Source organism: Ictidomys tridecemlineatus, unplaced genomic scaffold (genome assembly GCF_052094955.1).
Source record: "Ictidomys tridecemlineatus isolate mIctTri1 unplaced genomic scaffold, mIctTri1.hap1 Scaffold_3719, whole genome shotgun sequence".
Lineage (NCBI taxonomy): Eukaryota > Metazoa > Chordata > Mammalia > Rodentia > Sciuridae > Ictidomys > Ictidomys tridecemlineatus.
In genome coordinates this window covers 17,237-38,967 of record NW_027522481.1, presented here as the reverse complement: position 1 = coordinate 38,967, position 21,731 = coordinate 17,237, and the positions used below count along the sequence as shown (strand labels likewise).

Below are 21,731 nucleotides of genomic sequence, written 5' to 3'. Positions count from 1 at the left end.
GTACACACTTCTGACCAGTCATTGACAACTTCTAGGAAGCAAGGCTTAAAAATAAAAACAAGTGGGTGTGGGAAGCTGACCATTAAAATCAGAAGTTATATACTGCAGCCAAACTCCACAAAAATTCATCCAGAACTATGGGTAATCCAAATAAACATAAAAAATAAAATAAACAGTATTCCAGAGGGAAAGGGGATTAATAAGAATCTACAGTTACAAAAATTTCTGATCTAAAATGTTCAGTTTTCAAAACAGCATGCATAAAAATAACTAAAATAAGTACACAAATTGAAAAATCTTAAGCAGATATAGGTTAAAGGAAAAAAATATAAGCAACAGAAAAACTTCAAATTAGCTATTATATTCAAAGAACTAAGGGAAACTGTTCTTGAAAAACAAAAGTTTCTTGAAAATTGAAGTATAATAGCAATGACTCATCAAATACAGAATATAGATAAACAGAAAATTATAAAACATAAATGTTATGGTTTGAATGCTATCTCTAAAATTCATGTTGTAATTTAGTTGTCATTAAAAAAGTATTAAGAGATGGTAATGCTAGCCAGGCATGGTGATGCATACCTATAATCCCAGCAGCTCAGGAGGCTGAGGAAGGAGGATGGAGAGTTCAAAACCAGCTTCAGCAACTTGGAGAGGCCCTAAGCAATTTATCAAGACCCTGTCTCAAAACAAAATATAAAAAAAGGGCTAGGGATGTGGCTTAGTGTTTGAGAATCCCTGTGTTCAATCCTCAGTACCAAAAAAAGAGCTGGTAATATTAAAAAGTTATTAGATCATGAGGGCTCTGTCCTCATAAATGAATTAATGTCATTACTTGGAAGTAGATTAGTTATAACGGGAGTGGGTTCCTGATAAAAACAATGAGTTCCATATGACTCTGTTTTACATATACTTGCCTGTCCTTCTAAGATGTAGTGTCACAGTAGAAAGGCACTCATCAAAAGCTGGCACCATGCTCTTTGGATTTCCCATATTCAAGAACCGTAATCTAAATAAACTAATATCATTTACACATTGTTCCAGTCTGTGGTATTCTGTTGTAACAGCAGAAAATGGAATAAGACACTAACCAAATAAAAAGCACAAACTTTAATTTAAAAGATGCTTTCTACCTCAAAAATTCTAAAAAGAACGAAACTGCCCTGACATGACTATATTAAAACAAAGTATGATTTTGATTTTTAATGCTAGGATGTTCTGTGTAAAACACAAGTGTGCTTTTAAAAATATATCCACAACAAAATACATTATTAACTTTTGTCTTTACACTGTATTAGATTTGCTTCAAATATTTCTAGTTTATTCTTATTGCTATGGGGTAATTATTACTAGCATCTCCCTTCCTTTCCAAATGTGCTTCAGTTTTACTTATCAATTATATAGTCATCCAGCTATATGTTATTTATAGCATTTTTAATTTTTTGTCTCTTTAATTGTCATTTAAAACGTTAATTAACACACATTTTCAGAAATTTAAGATGCAGTTGCTCATATTTAAAGTAGTCAAAATGTTCTTCATTACAGCATTAAAGCATCCTCAATCCATTTCCAAACAAGAAGTAAGAAAGCATTAACTCCCAAGTGGTATGGTGCAATCCCAGCTCTTCAGGAGGCTGAGGCAAGAGGATAACTTAAAACCAGGAGTTCAGGGTCAGCATCAGCAATGTAGTGAGACCCCATCTCAAAATAAAAAGGTATTGGAACAAAAAAAGAATTTATTAAAACAGGTTTGTCTCATTCCTCACAAAAAAACAATGTATTTAACTTTGCCAAAATTTCATACCTACATAAAAAACATTAGATGCCTAACTAGCTAGCTAAGCAAGATAGACCATCAGCTGACAAATTTATAAGCCAGACTCCAACATCTAAGTGAGAAAGAATTCTTCAGAAATTATTCAAAACCTCTAGTTAGTTGCTTTAATTTATTTAGAAAAAAAATATTTAGAAAAAGTTAAATGGAAACAAAGAGGTTCAAATAAACCAGTTAATCATATTTAATTAATTAATTAATTATGGTACTGGGGTTGAACCAGGGGTGCTTCACAACTGAGCTACATCCCCACATGTTTTTTACTTTCTATATTTAGACAGGTCTCACTAAGTTGCTGAGGCTGTTCTCAAACTTGCAATCCTTCTGCCTCAGCCTTCTGAGTAGTTTGCAGGCGTACACAGCCATATCTGGCATCATTTATAAATATTTTTTTAAAAAACTAACATCAGTCTCAAAATCTGAAATCAGTATCTTATTCAATTGCTATTATATCAATGTGCTATTAATACAGATTTATAAAATTTATTTATGTTATATAAATTATAAGTGTCTGATTCACTTTTATAACCCTTTCAATTCAAAATTAATTTCAATATTGGACATAAATGTATCTCTTAAAAGTCTAAACATATAATGCTACCAAAAAATGATATGCACTATATATTTAGAAAAGAAATAACAGTAATCCTCCCTAATCTACTGGAGTTAGGTTTTAAGACCCCCCAGAGGTCTGTTCTTCCCTCCTTCCCTCTCACTCTCCCCCCTTCCTTCTTCCCTCCCTCCATGTTCCTGTCCCTGTCCCTCTCTCTCTCTCTTACCTGAAACCAAGAGGGTTATTACATGACCAATTGCTCAATGGCATATTCACTATGGATATGATGGATAATTCACATTGTAGAAGGGAAGAAGTGGGATGTTACAAGATTTCATCATGGTGCTCAGCAGAATGCATAAAACTTATGAATTATTTAAAGGTAATGAGACCCCCATCTCAAAATATAAAATTTAGTGAGACCCACCATCATTCAAATTTTTAACTTAAAACATGAATTATTTATTTCTGAAATATTGCACTTACTGGTTTTGGAGTATGATTGACCAGAAGTAACTGAAACCATGGAAAATGATAACAAAACTAAGTGGGAACTACTATACACTTCAAAAGAATGTTTGAAATAAAAAAATGAATTATTCTCTTACAATGAAACTATATAAACGCACATATTAGATATTTAACTTCTTTAATATTAAAACTAGCTGCTGTGAAAATATTCCATTTGACTTGAAAAATAACAAATTTGGATAATCACTGCAAAATAAATTCAAATAATTCCAGTTTAGAAATCTTTCAATACAACATTGGTAACTTTATAAGGCAGACTTAGTCTTTCCTAAAAACACAAATTCTTAAGAAGAGAACGCATGGCTGGGGATGTAGTTCAGCAGTAGAGCACTTGCCTGTATGCATGAGACCCTGTGTTTAATCCCTAACCTCAAAAAACATAATAGAAGACATGAAATGTACTTTTTCACTTCACAAAATTTTTTTTAATATTTATTTTTTAGTTATAGTTGGACACAATACCTTTATTTGTTTTTATGTGGTGCTGAGGATCGAACCCAGGGCCTCGTGCTTGCTAGGCGAGCACACTACCACTGAGCCACGACACCAGCCCCTTGCATTTCACAAAATTCCTGTTAATTTCAAATATAAAAATATTTACATGCCATATATACACAGAAATTTATTTAACTGAATATATCCCACTAAATGTTCCCTTTAAATTACATTGCATTGTATTTTAAAAATTAGTTTTTGATGAGTAACCTTACAATAAAATTTAAAAATTTTCCAAATAATGACTTCAAAAAAAAATTAAATAAAAGTGAAAACTCTGCAGGAAAATAACCATCCCAAAGTTAGTATATATATTTCTCCTTCAAAATAACCTTAAAATATAATAAAAAGAGAGCAGTCTAACAGCAGGAGACATTCCTTATAATTGAAAGCATAAAGCTGAACATGTTTATTTAGGTTCTAATTGGCTAATGTTTTCCAAGTGATCTGCACCTATATAAAAACCCATTTGGACACAAAGTGTAAATGTAACCTAAAATGTTTGATCTATTTTTCTAATATAGTATAAACTGACTCAAATTCTCAAGTGGAATAAGACAATGTCAGCTACAAAATGAGAACTAACTCTTACAGAAAGAGCCATGGGTCAAAACCCTAAAAATAAGCTTGGTGAGGCAGTGTAACCAGAATTACCAATTTTAAAAAATCACTCTGATGGAGTTAAAAGTGGCTGAATGCTTTACATCATCATATATATTATCCAGACCCACCATAACCTAATGTCTTACAGTAAAAAATAACATTTCATTTATAGGAAAGAGCCTATGCAAGACACAGAGTCTGATGAATGAATAATTGAGAGGAGGATGACAATAAAACAAAGATAAAAAGTCGAGCACTAAAGAATGATGCCTCCTAACAATGCTACAATCTATTCAATTTTCTATTACTCATTTATTTATATCTGTAATTGCACACTTTGAGACAGTAATGAACAATGTAATAGGTCAAATCTCTAGGCAGTAAAAGAGGGAGAAGGAGGGATTTATTGTACATTAATGGACAAAAAACTAACAGGTGACTTAAGCAGGTTAACAACTGAATACACATCAATTGTTAATGTCTCTTAAATTGCCCTAAGTTCACATAAGATAGATAAACTTTCAAACAAAAATGTCTGAAATAATTTCCAGGAACAAATGATGACCTCAAAATGGCAAGGATGCACCTAAAGTTACCTATAAAAAGAAATGGCTTACCCACCTTCTTCATTCTCTACCTTCTGCTAATATGAATATAAGTGCTCTTCCCCCTTACATTTTGGAACAATCAGGGAAGTTTCATGATAACATGTCCTGGGAAAATAATACTCCATGACCTTTCTGCATGTCTCGGCAGCTTTTCTTCCAAAATCTCTTTCAAGAACATCTGCGTAATAAATGGCATGGAAGCATAGTTTCCCTCTGAGGCAGAGGACAGAATTTGTTTCCTAGACCAGAATAATAAAGCTATATCTTCTGCAAGGCAAAAATTGGAGAGATTTAAAGCAGCTCCTTTAATATCTTAGGGTCCCTAAACTCCGGGTTTTCTCAGCTATGATACAGACCCACTGATTCAATGTCAGGCTCTGGTTCAGACGCCTGCTGTGCCCTGAATAACAAACACACTACCTAAATCCATGGGGCTCCTGAGCAGCAGAATGTATTGGAAGTACAGCAAGCCAACCTAGCAGATCCCATCACACTTGTTTAGGAGACGTTAACTGACATACACAACTCCTTTATGGTTGAAGCTGGTAATTACTCCAGAGGTAGATATGACCAGATATGACCATATGACCAGATATGGCTTTGCGGAATTGTCCCTAGAGTATGACTTGATAGTATGCCAAGAAAAATGTAGTACACCATCCTGATGCCATCCTTATATTCAACTGAGATTATTATTTAAAAAGTTTTTTTTTTTTTTTTTAACCAATAGTAGCTGGATGCAATGGTGCATGCCTGTAATCCCAGCAGTTTAGGAGAGTGAGACAGAAGGATCTCCAGTTCAAACCAGCCTCAGCAAAAGTGAGGCACTAAGCAACTCAGTGAGACCTTGTCTCCAAATAAAATACAAAACAGGGCTGGGATGTACCTTAGTGGTCGAGTGCCCCTGAATTCAATCCCCAGTACCAAAATAAAAAAAGGACTAAACTGACAGTGAAATACAAAGCAATGTTTGCAAAACAGTTTCAATATAAAATATAAGATCATAATGATATTCTAAACAATCAGATGGCTTTCGTGCTACACCTCAAGATCTCGAAAGGTACACATTCACTCATTTCTCCCTTCAGTATGAGAAACAAAGAAAGAAAAAGAGTTGATTCAGAACAACTTTGAAGTCAAATCCATACGTGAATATTGGCAGAGTTGCTAGTTGTATGATTCAGAGCAAATTATCCTAATTTATAAAACATCTTCATCTCTTAACCTCATCTATAAATTAAAATCATACTAAGGTTGTGATTAAATAATAGGGTACATACAAAATACTTAGAATTATAGGCATGTAATAAATGGTAATTATCACTAGTTCAACTTAATTAAGAAATTAAAATAATATATAATATTAGTGTCTGCTTTAATTACATCCAAACAATTACATGATTTTAAAAATCATTTCCAAATTTCCTCTCCTAAGCTCTTTAGATAAACAAAGGGGATGGGGGGGAAACATAGGTTCCTATTTGAATATACACAATTTCAGATGCTATAAATATAATTGCAGCATACTCAAACTAAATAATAATACAATCTTTCAACAAATTTCCATCAAGTATAATTAAGAAAATCAGTCACCATTCAATCACATATGTTTTTATATGAGTACACATAGAACACGTTATAAAAATATTGTTTTAACACTAGAGAAAGAATAAAATATGTGCTAAGGTGTTCTGTGAAAAAAATTACTATTCAGAGAAGACATGATGTACACATCATTTCAACTATACTAAGAAGTAACCAAGAATTTACAATGTTATGGAAAAGCTATAAACAACACATAAGTAGTGATAATATGAGTAACTTTTTGAAATCTGTAGTCTCTTTCCGAACAAACATTAAAAGCAATGCTTTGTATATACAACCCAAAATTTATTATTTATAAATCTTTTTTCTCTATTCTACTTGAATACAGATAAATTTTCAAATAAGATTGCTATATTTTACCAATCAATAAAAAAGTATTAGATAATGTACATTCACTTAAAAGCTTACTAAAAAAATATATTTTCCTGAATGACTAAAAAAGAAAACAATGTGGTAAAGCTTGAAATGAAAATGAGAGAAAAAAATAGGATAATATCCATATACCAAAAACTGAAAGAAATGTGAAAATATTAGAATTTTACCCAAATTCATCAGTCAGAATCCACATAAATTCTAGTTTACATTCTTAATAAAAATAGGAAAAAAATAAAATATTCTTTTAAATTTTTCAAAAATCCTGGAATTAATAATGATGTAAGCCTAATTTAATTCAGTTTAGAAAAAAAGACTTGATAACATCATATGACAAAAAATAGAGAAAAATCTGGTTTTAGGAAGGACTAAACCCAAGAATTTGATGGTGTCAATACTCCCTTCTAGTTTTAAAAGCTCAGTGACGGCAACAATTTTTTTGTATGCTTTATTTCTATATTAGTGGCATAGAAACTGGCACAGTTAGTACTTAAATATTTATTGAATAAATATCCCCTCTTTGTTTCAGCTTAACTACTAAACATGAGTGTTTTCTGTGCCAAAAGTGATAATCTAAAAAAGCACATTCTTCCAACTTCATAAACCAACCAGCAAGGCAATCTTTCTGCCAATTCCATTTAGAAAAACTCCAGGGAGTGTTCTAGCCACTAGCCCAATCTTATGCCAATCCTATGCAAGACACAAGAGAGTTGACAAAGATCTGAGCCTGGCCTAATAATATGTGGCCATAAAGGAGCAGCTTCTTATGATGAAAAAAAAGAAGGGAAAGGGAGGTCTACAGAGGATAAAAACATAGATATCAAACATTAACATGTCCTTCATTACCAGCAACATAAATAAATCGTTCATCTCAACATACAGTGGTTTTTAGTCTTGCATATGCCACAGTTAATTCAATACATTCACACACACATACACACACAAAGCTATATAGACAATAAAAAGATAATTATATTATTAGTTCAAATGGACCAATCACAGACATTCATCCAAATTTCCCCTGCAGCTTCTATCCCAGTTCGTCATACCATACTACTTTTTTGGTCACTCCCATACTTGACTACAACATTATAAATGCAAAAAATTTCATCAAGTCGATTTTTACAAACTGATACAAGAGAATTGCTCAAATTATATGCAAAGTAAAGAAAAGACCTGTCAAAATTATAAGGTGTGAGCTGAGATGTAGCTCCCAGGTAAAGCACCTGTCTCACATGCAGAAAGGGCTGGGTTCAAACCCCCCAGGTTCAAAAAAGAAAAAAAATTATAACATGTGAAAAAATAAAGTCAATAAAAATAACCATATTACATACTTCAATAAAGAATGACATTAATGTCAAAGAATTCAAAGCAGCACCTGAGAAAATTACTAAAACCAAAAATATTTCCACAGAAAGGACCTCTAGAATCATGCTAAAAAAGTTAAACATTAACTGAAAATATCCTATACTATCATATAATTTATGATAATTTAAATTATCATATAATTTATTAACAAAAATCACACCAGAATCTATCACATTTAATTTTTTTTGTAAGTTTGGTTTAATTTTAAAGAAAGAACTCCAAATCCTTTTTCACCATTTTGAAATATTACACATCACTTAAAGTTTATTTCATAAACCGGACTCCTCCCAAGTACTATTTAATTAAAGGTGAATCTTGTTTGGAGAAATAATTGCTAGTGCTTTAAATACTAAACAAATACTTAAGCAAGGAACTAACTCTGAGCATGATAATGGGCCAGGTTATTTAGAAGATTAGAAGATAAACAACATAAAGAACCTTAAACTAATAACATTTAACAAAGACCATGACTCTGAGTACTATGAGAGCACTGAGAGAAAGATTAATACTTGGTAGCTAAGTAAAGAAACACTGCAAGGAGACATACTTATTTAACTGAAAAAAAATATCAATTTCAGTGCTCCCTTGAAAATAAAATAAATTTTAAAGTATTTAAAATATACTTCCCTGAAGTATATTTTAGTTCTTTCATTAAAAGAAATGGTAACATATGGGAAATCAAAGACATCTGGTTCATCTCTAGTTTTACTGAGACCCAGAAAAATATGGTGGCTTAATGAAGATCCAAAGCTGATAATTTAAAGACTATCTGACTAAAACCTTTGTTGCAGATTCCCAGTTTGCTGCAACATTTTCTTAGCCAAGAATATATTCAACATATACAACATCAATTAAAAGGTTAAAATATGATTCATGCTAAGAGTACATATCTTCTGTGAAGCAAGGTATACAAGTCCACTCTGAAGTACATATATCAAGAAAAAAGTAGTGACTTTAGAGGTAGATGATCAACAACTTACATCTGTTTGAGACCCTGCTCTTTCCCTTATCAACTATGTTACCTTGGGATAAAAAATCTTTGAACTGAGTTAGCTCCCTCATCTTAAAATAGTAACAATACCACCTATTCCAAAAAAGAAAAAAAAGCCATGAGGAATAAATAAGATGATGCTAAAAGCTGTGTTCCCCCAAACACTAGTCATTGAAATTTACTTCTGAACTCCAGAAACATTTTAAATGTTTTGGGGAAAATATACTGGCAATAAAACTGCTGGACCTCAGAAAGAGTAGAATACTATTAAAGAATAGGTACTGAATTTCTTGCTGTAGTCTGAACATTGCAAAAAGTATATTGTATGAGGCCATTACTCTAAATATGTAAACAATACCATATTCTGATTCCATAGTTCAAGCAATACCATGTTCTAATACCACAGTCCAGAAAAGATGCTACAAATGCACATCTCTACATTAGACTGAAGGCTTAGAGAATAATTTTTTAATACATGATGGACACAATTTCCTTATACAATACATTCACAAATGCAAATGTAAGGAAAATGTACTACTCTAAATTAAATGTTTTAAAATACAGAAAGAGATCCGATTGTTTTAATATTTAATTTTCAGTAAACCATCCCTCTTAGTAAGAAAACAGATTTTTCCCTTAAGTGCTTCCTGAGGCAGCTAGCCCTACAGACACCTAGATGCTAGCCCAGTGAGACAACACTGTACTTTCAGAGCACTAATATAATTAATCTTGTGGTTTTAAGTCACAAAATTTTTAATTTGTTATAGCAACAATAGGAAACTAATACAATGGTCATCCTGGCCTTCCTGAACAATACTGGGGGAAAAAACTTATATCTGGCCATGAGTCTGTCTCAATTATTTGTGAAGAACTAGAGCCTCTCTCCTTGCCTTATATCTTCTATGTCTCAGTGGCACACTATCTCAGAACCTCACAATGCTCATTCAGGAAAAAGCACCTAAAGAACATGCAAAGAATCTTAAATTGTGTCCTACAAGGCCACTGGTATTTAAACTGCACTCCTCAAAGATTGAATTCTCCTGAGAAGTCCCAGCAGATATCTTTGGCTGAGGTGGGACAGAGGCGATTTTTAAAAAAGTTTGAGGTTCAGAGAAATGTGTCCAGATATCTACATTTGGCAAATAGATGTGTGAGAGTGTTTTATCTGTGATAGAATTATACCAGTTTGGGCAAGAAAGTCAGAACAGAACCTTACCCCTCATACATTATTAACCATATAGATTAAATCCTTTAGATGTTAGGTGTGATCTAAGGTTACCGGAGTCTAACTTCATTTATTTAAATAACTTCCCAAAGAAACAAATGGTCTAATTTTATAAATTATACTCTTACAGTGGTTAAGTTTCAGCAGTTTTAAAAGACTCATCTGCCACATCTTTAGTCACTCTTTGGGTTCAAAAAAAACATGCACAAGAATGAAACTAGAAACCTATCTCTAACACGATACAAAAATCAATTCAAAATGGATAGAGTTAAATGTAAGACCTGAAACTGTTAGAAGAAAACAGAGGAAACACTTTCAAACACTGGAATGGGCAAGGATGTTTTCAGTAAGATCCCAAAAGTACAGGAGACAAAAGCATAAAGAGACAAATGAGATAACATAAAACTAAAATGCATTTAAACAGCAAAGGAAATAACCAGCAGAACAAAGAGACAACCTAGAGAATGAGAGAAAATAGTTGCAAACTATACATTTCACAAGGGGTTAATATTCAGAATATATAAAGCACTCCAAATTTCAACAGTATAAAAGTAACCCAATTTAAAAATGAGCAACAGAACTACATAGCCATCTCTCAGGACACATACAACCTGGCAACAAGTATATGAAAAGTTGCTCAGTGTCACTAATCATTAAAAAAAAGAATTAAAAAAACACAACGAAATATCACCTCATCCTAATAAGAATGATCATTCTCAAAAAGATAACAAGTGATGATGAGTATGTGGCAAAAAGGGAACTCTTGTACACATTTGTGGGAATACAAATTAATATAGCCATTATGGAAAACTGAATAGATGTTCCTCAAAAACCATGTGATCCATCAATCCTACTACTGGGTTTATATACACAAAGGAAGTTCAATCAATATGTCAAAGAGACTTCTGTACTCTCCTTGTTTATTGCACGGGTATTCACAGTAGATAAGAAATGGAAACAACACAAGTGTTTATCAACTGCTAAATGAATACTGAAAATGAAGTACATATACACAATACAATACTATCCAGCCATAAAAAAAAGAATGAAATCCTGTCATTTTTGCCAATGAGGATGGAACTATTAAGTCAGGCACAGAAAGATTAGTACTACATGATCTCATTCATATGCAGAATATAATTTTAAAACATTGATTCTGGTGGGTAGCGGCTGGGGAAAGGAGGCAGGAGGGAGCATGGGGAATGGTTGATCAATGGGTACACTAAGTTATATTAGCTAGGAGTAACGGTGTGCTACTGCACAGTAAGGTGACTATAGATGACAACAATGTATTGTGTATTTTAAAAAGCTAGAAGAATGTTGAATGCTTTTAATATAAATAAAAACTGTTCAGGGAAATATCTAATCTGATTCAAACATTACCCAATGTATACATATTCTGAATCATCACAAGGCATCCTATGTCATATCCAACTCATATACAGATCCATTTGAAACAAATTAAATTGGAATTTTAAAAAAAACATTTAAACAAGTCCCCTGGGACAGGAATTCCATAAATGATAAACTATGTAAAGATAAAAGAAGGAATAATGACAGTAATAAAATAATATGAAAATGTTAAAGGAGGAAATACCATGACAGCATAAATTCTCTTAAAACAGATCATAGAAATATAGAAACAAAAACTCTGGTGTCCGCAAACCTTACTTCTAGCCCCAGCTTCCTTATTTAGCCCAAAATCTGACATTTCCCATTCACTACATTGTATAATGTAGTATTAAAAAAATTCTATAGTTACTATTTTGATGTGCACTGTGCTCCAGGATGAAAGCATGCAACTCCTGTGGCTGTCAGTTGGAAGCAAAGTTGAATTAGAATGCCATTATGACAGTGCTAAAAGTTGATTCAACCACCCTTCTTTCCCATAAAGACTCCAAAAAAAAAAAAATGTATTGGAAACAATGGCAAGACAGAGCACAATCACTCCTGTTTCATCAGGATGAAAAGTCCCTTTATTCCCCTTGAAAACTCCAGCTCTTAAGAAAACATGGCCCAATCAGCATACCTTCTTAAGAAATCCGTTTTAGTTTTGCCTAATACTAACTCAAATGTTAATCAAAAGAATGTTACTAAAATATGATTGCTTTTTTCAAAATAAAGGTATTTCCCTGTATTTTATTTGGTGTGCCTTTAAAATGAAACCACCTGCTCATCTATTATACACACAAAATATTTTTAAAAGCATTCACATGTAAAATGAATCATATACAGAAAATATATCTGAGGCATATATTACTCTTCCACTCTTTTCTTGGGCTGGCAGCTTTTAAGACACATATTAAGCTTACAGTATTTTTATTAAAAGCTTTTGGTTCATACAATATTTAAATAGAATTTCAAACATACAATGAAACAAAATTCTATCAATAGAAGAAACACATGGAAAAATTCACTTCTGCACAAATGAGATTCAAGGATCAGAAACTGAGATTCAAGGATCAGAAAGGGTTATGCACACTTGCATAATCATCTACTAATATTTAAATAATCCTCTACTAATTCATAAATAGGGTTATGAAGCTAGTTATTAAAACAGAGTAGAAGGAGAACTTTGGAGTAAAACGGTAAGTGTACAAATTGTAAAAACAGGGTCAAAACCCTCTATTCATCTGGGTACAGTAGTACACACCTGTAATCCCAGCATCTTGGGAGGCTGAGGATCACAAGTTCAAAACCAACCTCAATAATTTAGCAAGGCCCTAAGCAGCTGAGTGAGACCCTGTCTTAAAATAAAAAGGGTGAGGTAAAGCACCTAGGCTTAATCACTGATCCAAAAAAAAAAAAAAAAAAAACTTCAGTAATTTCTTCTTTAGCAGAATGCTTTATGATACAACTATAAATCCAATTTGAAATTTCCTTAACAATAAGGAAGGTTATTGTTATAGTTTAAATGTGGTGTCCCCAAAAACCTCACATGTGAGACAATGCAAGAAGGTTTAGAGGAGAAATAATTGGGTTGTAAGAGTCTTAACCCAATCAGTGAATTAATCCCCTGATAACTGAGTGGTAACTGAAGTGGTCGGGGTGGCTGGAGGAGGTGGGAATTGGGGGTGTGGCTTTGGGGTATATAGTTGTATCTCACAAGTGGAGACCTCTCTCTGTGCTTCCTGATCATCATGTGAGCTGGTTCTCTCAGCCACTCTTCCACTTGATATTCTGCCTTACCTAGAGCCCCAAGGAATAGAACCAGCCTTCTATGGACTAAGATCTTGAAACTGTGAGCCCTCTAATAAACTTTTCCTCCCTTCTGGTTGGGTCCTTTCAGTCACAGCAGCGAGAAAAGCTAAAACACTTATTAACTTCAGAACACAAGAGTCCAGAGTTAGAACAATAACAAGGTTAGCTAAGTTACATAATCAAGACCTCACATTCTTATTATTTTCCTCCACAGGTTTTGCTTCAAGCTTGTACCATCATAATTACAAGTTGAGATCAGCAACTCAAGCATCCCACTGTCATACACATACTCAAAGACAGAAAGAGAAAATTTACCTTCTTGCATCCTTTAAGAACAAAGAAACTTGCCCAAAATTGTATCATCTGCTCACTTTTAAAACAACAATTTGAAAGATGCTGGAAAAATCATGATGATCTTTGACTAATAAAAATTACTACTTGGAGCTTGCAATAGTCCCAGCTAAACCAAACCAAAAGTCAGGTAAACAAGACCATCTGCCACGATCATCATGTCAAAATTATAGATAACTGTCTTAGTCAATTTAGGCTGCTACAACAAATTACCTTAGACTGGGGAGCTTAAAAAACAGATTTATTTCCACCTTTCTAGAGTCTGAAAGTTCAACATCAGGGTGCCAGCATGGTCAGGTTCTGATAAGGGCTCTCTTCAGAATGCTGACTTGTCACTATATCTTCACAGAGCAGAAAAACAAGAACGATCAGGTGCCTTTTATAAGAATTCTACCCACAGGATCTAATCACTCCCCAAAGGCTCTCCAATACCATCACAATACCTCTAATACCATCACATTAGGGTTGGGAATTCAAATTATAAATTTTGGAAGGGCACAAACATGCAATGCATTTCAATAATCTAATTAAGGGAAAGGCCTAGCATCCTGTCTATGTATTGCTACTTTCTTTATCTTTTCCTGATACAATTTAAGACTTATTTTCAACTCCCAATTTACCAAATTCAGGAATTTATACTAAGGTATTACACTCTATTTAAAATTTAAACAGATTACACAATTTATAAATAATTACAAAAAATAAGTTTTACCACTTATATGAACTAACTTGCCAATAGTTTTCTGTGTCTCAAGCAGAGTCAAAAATATCAAAATATTTCCAAAACTTAAGTCACATAAATATTAACATCTAAATAAACCATCTCTAAAAGATATACTTATAAAATATTTGCATTAAATACAATCAATACCACATTTATTTAACTTATACTGAACTGCCCCTTTCCATCACAGTTACTTGATTTCTCAAGGTAACATGAAGGAAAAAGAAAATTCCTGACATCTTCAAGTATAAAACTCAATAGGTATTTTTGGTGATCAACAAAAACTTTAATAAATATGTCAGTAAGGACTTACTTTTATTCAAAACTGTCTTCAGCTCATGAATTTCTTCAGGATGCTATCTGTACTAAAATGTTTATTAAGTTACAGATTCCAAAACACTCAATAAGCTAGCTCATGATATTTTTTTTCCAGAGTTAAAGAAAAATATAGATAGGCAGAGAGAAACTAATTACTATGAAAAAGTATTATCTATTCTTCTAAATAACAATGTTGAAGCTTTAATATTCAGCCTAAATACTTAAATGTTTTACATATTTATGTATAAATCAGGAGCCCTATTTTTAAAATTCTCTCCTTAAATCCATGTGTAATTCCACAAGAAATCATGTAATCACAGACTCTACTTACTATCTGCAAAATATAATTTAAGAACTACAAAGAGAGCTGAGGTTGTGGCTCAGTGGAAGAGTGCTCACCTAGCAGATGTGAGGCACTGAGTTTAAGCCTCAGCACCATATTAAATAAATACATACATACATACATACATACATACATACATAAAGGTATTGTATCCATCTACAACTAAATAAATGTTAAAAAAAAACTGCAAAGATGTATTATACTAGCATGTAGTTAGATTAAAAAAAAACGAAGCTCTTCAACATTAAAAGTTTGTTTCCCATAAAACAACACTGTTAATAGCAATGAGAAATCAGATGGACCAGATGGAGAGAGGAAAGGATGATATGCTCAATAGATATGCTCAAGTTGAGGAACTGCAGAAATCTTGTCCTAACAACAGAAATAAAAACTACATAGAGATCAGCAGAAGTATTATCCATTTGTTACACACTTACACACACACACAAACATACACACTCTCACACTACTGTTATGCAACAAATAGTCATTTTTTTCATCTACCCATTTTCTAGCAGGGAACACATTACTCCTACACTTAACCAAAGATAAATTTTCTATTTTGGTAGAATTACCATGATGCTCCAAGAGGAATTCTTATGCAGATAAGCTAATCAGGATAGTCTAATACAGTGAAGAAACCAACATCACTCAAGGGCATAACAGACTGCACTGGCATTCAAATTACTAAATATTTAGGGCAAAAGAGAAAGGATGAAAAAGTAAATGTAACAAAAGGTTAAGTGTTAATGTTGTCTGCTTTGTGTTATATATTTTCATTCCATCTTTCTCTATGACATACACATACAATTAAGTACATATATGGGACTATACTTGCCAGTGGTATATTTACCTCTAAGAAAATACCCTAAAAATGTTCCCTTTTGATGAAATTTCTCAAAGAGATAATTCTTCGTGGGTTTCTACACAATTTGTGAGTGAAGCTACAGACTTAACTTGGTTTTGGATTATCTTTTTAAGGATGTTGTGTAGCATAAAGCCATCATGTGAAAATTATATATAACTGTCTTAGTCAAGACAGAGTTCTCTATTTAAAAAAAAAAAAAGTGGGCTCGGTAGTGCACATCTGTAATCCTAGTGGTTAAGGAGGCAAACGCAAGAGAATCACAAGTTCAAAGCCAGCCTCTGCAATTTAGCAAGGCACTAAGCAACTTAGCAAGACCTTCTCTCAAAAGAAAAAATAAAAAGGGGTGGGGATTGATGCAGGGGTAAAGCGCCCCTGGGTTCAATCACTGGTACCAAAAAAAGAAAAAAATTAAAAAGTGTGTGCATTTTAAAATATGTGCGTTCCCTACAGTCAAGGTTGCTCTCCTGTAATTCAACTACTACATACCTGAGGATCACCTGGCCCTCTTACACTGCCCTTAACCAATTAAAGCTCAAGGAACCAATGCAGATGTTGATACTCTGGCAACTCTAGTGCTGTAATATATTCATGTACCTAAAAGTCATGGAATTCTGTGACACATTCCTCATGGAATGCCGTGATACAGGAATACCATACCTTCTGCCATCATCCAAGAAACTGGAGCTCTTGGACAGGCACATTTGGCTATTCTGAGTAAGACCTGTCATTTTCAATCATTCTTCAAAGATTATCACACACATAATCTAACCTAAATGAAACAACTGCCTGACATCAGCATCATCTGTTTTTTATATGTAAGCAGATCAATGTAAAATTGTTATGCATTTCTAAAAGTTGTACTGTTTGCATACTTCTTCCACTTAAGTTCTTTGCTTAAAGGGAACTTCTATTGCTTACCTCCATCTTCTCCCTTGTAATCATTTTCTAAGTAAAATTTCTATTTCGCAGTTGGGACACTAGAAATTAGATATCATTCACCCAGTGTAAAACATGTTTAAAAACATTAATGGCATACAGAATTATGTCAAAGGCAGCTGAACAATTTTAAGCAAATATTTTACTAATCTCCCAGGAAGCATTTATGAGCAAATCAATTTTTCATATTGCATATTCATTATACCTACATATCCTAGCCTATTAACTAATTACATTCCTTGCAAATATAATAAATTATTATAACGGCTGTTTTTGATGACTAACAAATCAATACTTCTACTGTAATTCATTATACAATTTGAGCTCTGTTTACATAATCAGAAGAGGTCATTATAAATTACAACAATTCCAAATGAAGCTGATTAACTGATATAATAATCTATGAAATAGAAAAACTATCAAAAGAAAAGCAAAATGCGTTAATATACAAATTAAAACTACTAAGAGGCCAAAGTCTTCCACACTCACATCACATCATTTTAATTTGAGAATTAAAAATTACTTTTTAATGACTGTATTTAATACAATTAAGAGATGTGGCTTAAGAATCCTCACTTTTCTTTGTCTATCCACTTAACTATTCCTACATATATTCTTAAACAGAATACATAACAAAACTAATTATTTTTAAGGAATGAAAATGTCATCATAAAGAAACGTGTATATAAACATATACATAATACATACACATGTACATGCACATACATATACACAAATGCATGGAGTATCACTAATTCTGATGCAAAATCTCTATGTGCAAAATTCTCAATATAAAAGTCTAGAATTCTCAGTGTTTCATCATAAGTAATAGATAATCTATTTTAGAAGCCATATAATTTATTATCATCATAAAGCTTAAAAATAATTTTTAAAAAATCTTACATTTTATAATTTCACCATACTAACATGTTTATTTAAATAAGAAACCCATAATAGCTACTTACCACTTACTGATCATCAGTTATGTTCTAGTCATCACACTAGATACTACATAAACTTATTTAATCCCAACAATGATCCCAAGATATAGGTATTATGTCTGTATTTTTTTTAAAAAAAGGAACCAGAATTCAGCAACATTAAATGGTTTGCCTTGTGTCATACAATCAAGGACTGAGTTATAACTGTATCATTTGTCTGACTCAAGAAAACATGTTGTAAATATTACCACCACAATTACTACTTCCTTAAAAGCAAATAATATACATTCTTGACTCCAGACTCAATTTTAGAGTTCAATTTGAATTCCCAAGAAAGAAAAGCTCTTCATGCCATGTCAACTATTCTGATATATAATGGTAGTCATATTCATTGCAGTAAACTACATTTCAGCTGCTATACTTTCTGGTTCAATGGCAAATCTTACTCTGGGCATCAGATTCTAATGTCAGCAAAGAAAGAAACCACATACAGGAAAAAAAAAAAAGAGGTACCCCTGAAAAAGCATCATACTAGTGAACAATCATTTCTCATTATTTCCAATGTATAATGTTTTTATTTCAATAATAGAAGATATCACAGTTTGCTAACAGAGTACTATATACAGAACTGGCCTATAATACTTCAGAGACCTAAGTATCAAAACTTCAAATGTTTTTAATATGCCTTTTTTTCCATAAAGAAAAATACATGGTTACTGTAACACCACCATATATTAGTATTAGCTTCTCCTTTTTATGAGAAAAAGAATAATTTTGGAAGATGCTCATTTTCAATCTTCAGCATTGTTCTCCCCAGTTTTTCATTTTAAAAATACCTTCTATAAAATATACCTTAATGGAAATATACTACTGACTTTTAGATTTAATTAATTACACTGGTATCATCTTTACATATTCAAGTAATATTACAAATGGAGACACTAAGATGCCATGAACCTGTACCCTTTTTGCATTTTTTCCCTCTGCAGTTTAAAGAGTAGTCCTAAGTGACATTCCCAGGAGGTAAAACATCAGAATTTCCATGGAATTCCTCATCATATTTTATTGCTCTCTGCTCTGGTAACTCACAAAAAAAAAAAAAGAAAAAGGAAAAAAAAAGTCTACTACTCAATCTTCTACTTTTCTCATCAACAACTATAAAACCTAAAACTCTTGAAATATAGCATATAAATACCAAGTATTAAAAATATATCTTCAATTTATATTTCTAAATACAACTGTAACAAAACTAGTGACTAGTGATTCTCTAAATGTTGTTGTCAAAACTCCACAAGGAATTTTGTATGGCCTAATTTCATGCTAAAATTAAAAACAAAAAACTAACAGTCATTAATATTGCCAGGTAAGGTGGTGCACGCTTGTATTCCCAGTGGCTCAGACGGCTGAAGCAGGAGGATCTCAAGTTCAAAGCCAGCCTCAGCAAAAGCAGCCCTAAGCAACTCAGTGTGAGCCTCTGTCCCTAAATAAAATACAAAATAGGGCTGAGGATGTGGCTCAGTGGTTAAAGTGACACTGAGTTTAATCCCCAGGACGCAAAAGGAAAAAAAAAAAAAAAAAACAGTGAATATTGACCACAGTTTTTTCTGCAATGATTAATAAGAAAAGACAAAACGATTACTTCGAAAGTTATCTATTTTTTCTCTCTCTATCCAGCTATTAAGAAATTTCTGGCAATATCTTGATTCAAATTATGAGACATGTGTAGTTGTGTAATTCCACCAAAGAAAAACCATCTTGGATTACATAACCAGTATATTAACCAAAATGATCCACAATTAGAAACACTGAATTTTTCTTCTGAAACTTCTAGATCAATCATCCATAGTAATGATACATAACCAAATTCACAAATAACTCTACATTACTTTAAACACAGTCGTTTCAAATCTCACTCTGGCCAAAGTTAAAGACTAAGATTAAAATCTGGTGATCTGAACTTCACCCAAAAATGTGCATAACGTAAATAATATGAGGTTATTTCACAATTACACATTGAGTTTAAAATAAAAATAAACCTACCCTTTTAGAAGGTATAATTCAGAATAGAGAAAAAACTTAAAACACTCTCGATATTCTGTTTAATCCAGAAAAGGAGAAAAATAAAGAGTTAAATAGTTCCTGGAGCTTTATAAATACTTCTCAAGGGTATTTTCTCATCCACCACACCCCTTTCAGCGACACCAGCGCCCAAAGCTCGGCCTGCACACAGAGGGACTCTCAGTGGTCCTAAGTGACATTCCCAGGAGCAGCCCAGGGCAGCCAAGCGGACGCGTCCTTTCCCCTTCAGGGGACAGTACTGGGCTAAAAGGTTGCGGACCGCAAAGCACCCGCCCCTAGGCCTCCACCCACGCGGCCGCCACCGCCCACGCCCCGCCGCCCCGCTGCCTAGCCACCATGCGGGGCTTCCTGGCAACGTGTCCCGCCCCAGCCCGCCCAGGCCCACTCGAGAAAGCCAACAGGATTCATTCTACCTCTTTTTTCTTCTGTCCTCCCCCGAGCTGAATGCAGAGAAGCAGCAGCAGGAGGAGAAAAGGAAAGCTCCCGGTGGGCAGGTTCCGCAGCCGCCGCCCCGCCGGTCTCCGGAGTGAAGGAGAGGCCCGGGCACCCATCGCCGCAGGGCAGTGTCTCCTCCACGCGCGGTAACCGTGAGCGCCCAGCTCCTACTGCGCCCCACACCTGCCAGGCCAGCCGCCAGGAGCCTCCTGGCTGGGGCCTCGGGGTGGCAAAGGCTCAGCGAAGGAGCTGGGTGGAGGCCGAGGACACACGGAGGAGGAGACTGACAGCGCATCCGGTTCACCAGGAGAGAGACCTGGAAAGGCGCTGGATGGGGCAGGAAGTGGGCGTGGCGAGGAAGAGAGGGCTCGGTGCGCGCGGCTCGGAGTTCTCACCACGACTGTACCCTGAGCCCCACCTAGGGAAGAGAGGCTGCTGTCTATCTTGCTCAATCAGAAACTGTCCTTTTGAAACTAGGTCCCAGGAATAAGCAAGGGACCTCTCAGTCCAATACTTTACCTGGTTGCCTTCTTGGGTGATGGAGAGCTTTGAAGAATTAAGGATCTGGCCACTCTAAGCTACTGGTATTCATATTCTTATTGGGATGAGTTTAGGGACACATATGTGTCTCCGTCTAAACTCTCAAGCGCTCTAACATACTCTGGAGTTTTCTGGATGCATAAGAAGTGGCCCCACAACTTGACACCTGTTTTTCAACCCCAACTGAAGATCCTGAGAAGCCAACATAGACTTGGCTTCATTCTTTCAGTGTTTATTGACTGCCAATGGACACAGCAGTGTTCTAGCTGATTTGAATGCAAGAATGAATAGAACTTAACTCAATTTCTGTTCTCTAAAATTTTAAGAACAATAGTAGCAGACATTTTATTGAACTTAAGGGCCAGGTGTTGTCATGCCTACTCATTTTATCCTTCTACCTCAAGATTTCTTGTACCCTGAACATGTCTGACAATGGGATTAACCCTATGGATCTAATCTGAAAATAATATTTTAAATGTATGAAATTAAATATATATGATTTCCAAAGAATCCATCACAATGGAAATATCAAACTATTCTCCTCCTTCCTCATATTGATGAACAAATATTTGTATTTTGTGGATATTGGACAGCAATATAGATGTGTGACTCTATAAACATTCAGGCAACCCAAAATGATTGTGTTTGACCAAGAGGCATAAAATTACAGGAGATTTGGCCAACTAAATGGTATGAGGAATAGATAAGTTCAGTCATCACATGCGATCTAACAGCCAGTTGCAATAAATTTGGTAATTTTGAAGTAACAGTCATCACAATATTTCATGATGTCTGCAACCACTGTATTGC

The 21,731-nt window shown here is 34.0% G+C and overlaps 1 protein-coding gene across 1 annotated transcript in view; it reads right to left on the bottom strand.

Moving 5' to 3' along the window:
• The window catches only part of LOC144364812 (dolichyl-diphosphooligosaccharide--protein glycosyltransferase subunit TUSC3-like), an 80,569-nt gene extending 59,886 nt beyond the window's left edge, over positions 1-20,683 (bottom strand). Inside the window, exon 1 of the mRNA XM_078036466.1 lies at positions 20,360-20,683. Coding sequence (XP_077892592.1) covers positions 20,360-20,497 — 138 coding nt within the window. The 5' untranslated portion in view covers positions 20,498-20,683. The remainder of the gene's footprint in view (positions 1-20,359) is intronic.
• Between the last annotated feature and the right edge of the window lie 1,048 nt (positions 20,684-21,731).